The sequence below is a fragment of the Lotus japonicus genome, chromosome 2 (genome assembly GCF_012489685.1).
Source record: "Lotus japonicus ecotype B-129 chromosome 2, LjGifu_v1.2".
Taxonomy (NCBI): domain Eukaryota; kingdom Viridiplantae; phylum Streptophyta; class Magnoliopsida; order Fabales; family Fabaceae; genus Lotus; species Lotus japonicus.
In genome coordinates this window covers 57,947,373-57,949,352 of record NC_080042.1, presented here as the reverse complement: position 1 = coordinate 57,949,352, position 1,980 = coordinate 57,947,373, and the positions used below count along the sequence as shown (strand labels likewise).

At 43.8% G+C, this 1,980-nt stretch overlaps 1 protein-coding gene across 1 annotated transcript; it reads right to left on the bottom strand.

Annotated features, from left to right (window-relative positions):
• Positions 1-204: 204 nt before the first annotated feature.
• On the bottom strand, positions 205-1,524 carry LOC130738510 (probable carboxylesterase 18). Its single transcript, XM_057590500.1, has one exon. It carries the CDS (start codon positions 1,453-1,455, stop codon positions 442-444), a length of 1,014 nt encoding a protein of 337 aa, XP_057446483.1. The 5' UTR covers positions 1,456-1,524; the 3' UTR covers positions 205-441.
• Positions 1,525-1,980: the final 456 nt, after the last annotated feature.

Below are 1,980 nucleotides of genomic sequence, written 5' to 3'. Positions count from 1 at the left end.
CGAAAGATTTGTCAAAATCTTTAAGGTGAAAGTTTTATACTGAAAACGTTATTCAAACCCCCCCTTTCTACCGTTTTTCATACCTTCAATCATTGGAATGTGAATGAAGACTAATTGGTAACCAAGAAGAAGCTATACCAAGATTCTCAATTAGATAAAAAACACAAACAAGTATGAACTTGCAAAATCTAACCAGACATCATAGGAACGAAGACACTCATATTATATTACTAGTTAACCAAAGAGCCAAAACAACATAATAAACAACTATATGCTTCATAAATTTGCAATGTTGAGTCTTCTAAAGATGCACTATATAGCATTGCATGGCTCTAGTATTATAATTATTTTTTTTTTTTTGAAAAGTCTCTAGTAGTATTATTATCACACCACTACTAACCACCACAACTATGAATGCATTATAAACCCTCAAACCCACAATCATTTTGAATTGGAGATTCTCTTGTTGATGAAATCCTTTACTTCTGAAATCAATTGAGAAGACTCAGACAATTCAGGGAACACATAGAATGCATGAATCATGTTTGGATACTCAATCAGCTGAGCTTCTTTCCCTGATTTCCTCAACCAATCATAGTACCTCTTCTGCCAATCCTTTAACGGGTCAAACTCACCCACAAACACAAGGGTATCCGGGTAATCCAGACCCGACAAATCCTCGGCGTTCGGGCCGCTCACATTGGCCGCACCGTGATCGCGATCCGCCCCGTCCGGCAAGAACACCTTCCACATCCAATCCGTCCTCACCACCGATATAAGCGGCGACCCCTCGAGCTTGATCTCCGCCTCCGTCCGCTCTTCTCCACCGAAGAACGGCTGGATCGAAACCAACCCGAGGACCCGAACTTCCCGGAGCCCCGCCCGGCAGACCCGAACCGCCACGTGGTGTGCCAAATTGGCGCCCGCGCTATCTCCGGCGAGGAAGCATTTGCTGAGATCAGCATTTTCCGGCAGAACAGCGCGATTCTCGTCGAGAAACTTCAGGATAGCCTCGCCGTCGTCGTACTGCGAAGGGAACCGGTGCTCCGGGCAGAGACGGTAGTTCACGGAGACGACGATAGCAGGGACACGGCGGCAGAATCGGCGGCAGACGGCGTCGTAGGCGAATGAAGCAGGGGAGAGGTAGGTAAACCCGCCGCCGTGGAAGAACACGAGAACAGGGAGCGAGGCGGTGTCGGTGGCGGAGGTAGGGATAAAGAGGCGGAACCAGAGGTTGCGCGCGGCGTCGACGGTGACGTCCTTGGTGGAGACGCCGTTAACGGGGGTGGCGTTGGGCTGGGACTTTCGATCGAGGAGGTTGAGGAGACGGCGGTTGACGGTGCCGTTAGAGCGGCGTGAGGCGTCGGTTAAGGCGGAGAGAAAGGAGAGTGAAATGCGGGTTTTCCATGGAAGAAACGGTTTGGTGCGTGTGGTTTTGGTTTTTTCTTCTGCCATTGTCGTTTCTGTGATTTGAAACGTGGATGAGAAGAGTATTAATATTATACTACATGAGGTGAGTTATGATACATACACACTTTAACGTCTTTTTAATCTTCATTTTCTATCTTCCTCAAAAAAAAAAAATCTTCATTTTCTATCTATTTTTATCTTTTTTATGATTAAATATTTCTCAAATCTTTATTTTCTCTCACATTTCTTCATATCTCTCTTCCTTCTAGTCTTCACGTCCATTAATTTGCTGTCGTTTATGTTATTTCGCTGTCGTCGATTAAAAGTGGGATTTTTTTCACTTGATTGGCATAAACTATGAGTACGAAAGCATTTGTAAAAGGAAAGGTCCAATTTTATTCAATTTGTAGGCTCCACGCAATTATTTTATAGCTTGTTTTATATGGAAAAGATAGAATTAATTGAGCCACTGGTTTTGGTTTGCTGTTTTATGTGAGATGATAACCATCAAGTTCCATCAATTTCTTATTATTTGAATGAAATAACTATATTACACCCCTTAAGAAATGT

Coding starts and splice junctions, on each gene's coding strand:
- LOC130738510 (XM_057590500.1), bottom strand. CDS start 1,455: ATGGCAGAAGAAAAAACCAAAACCACACGCACCAAACCGTTTCTTCCA.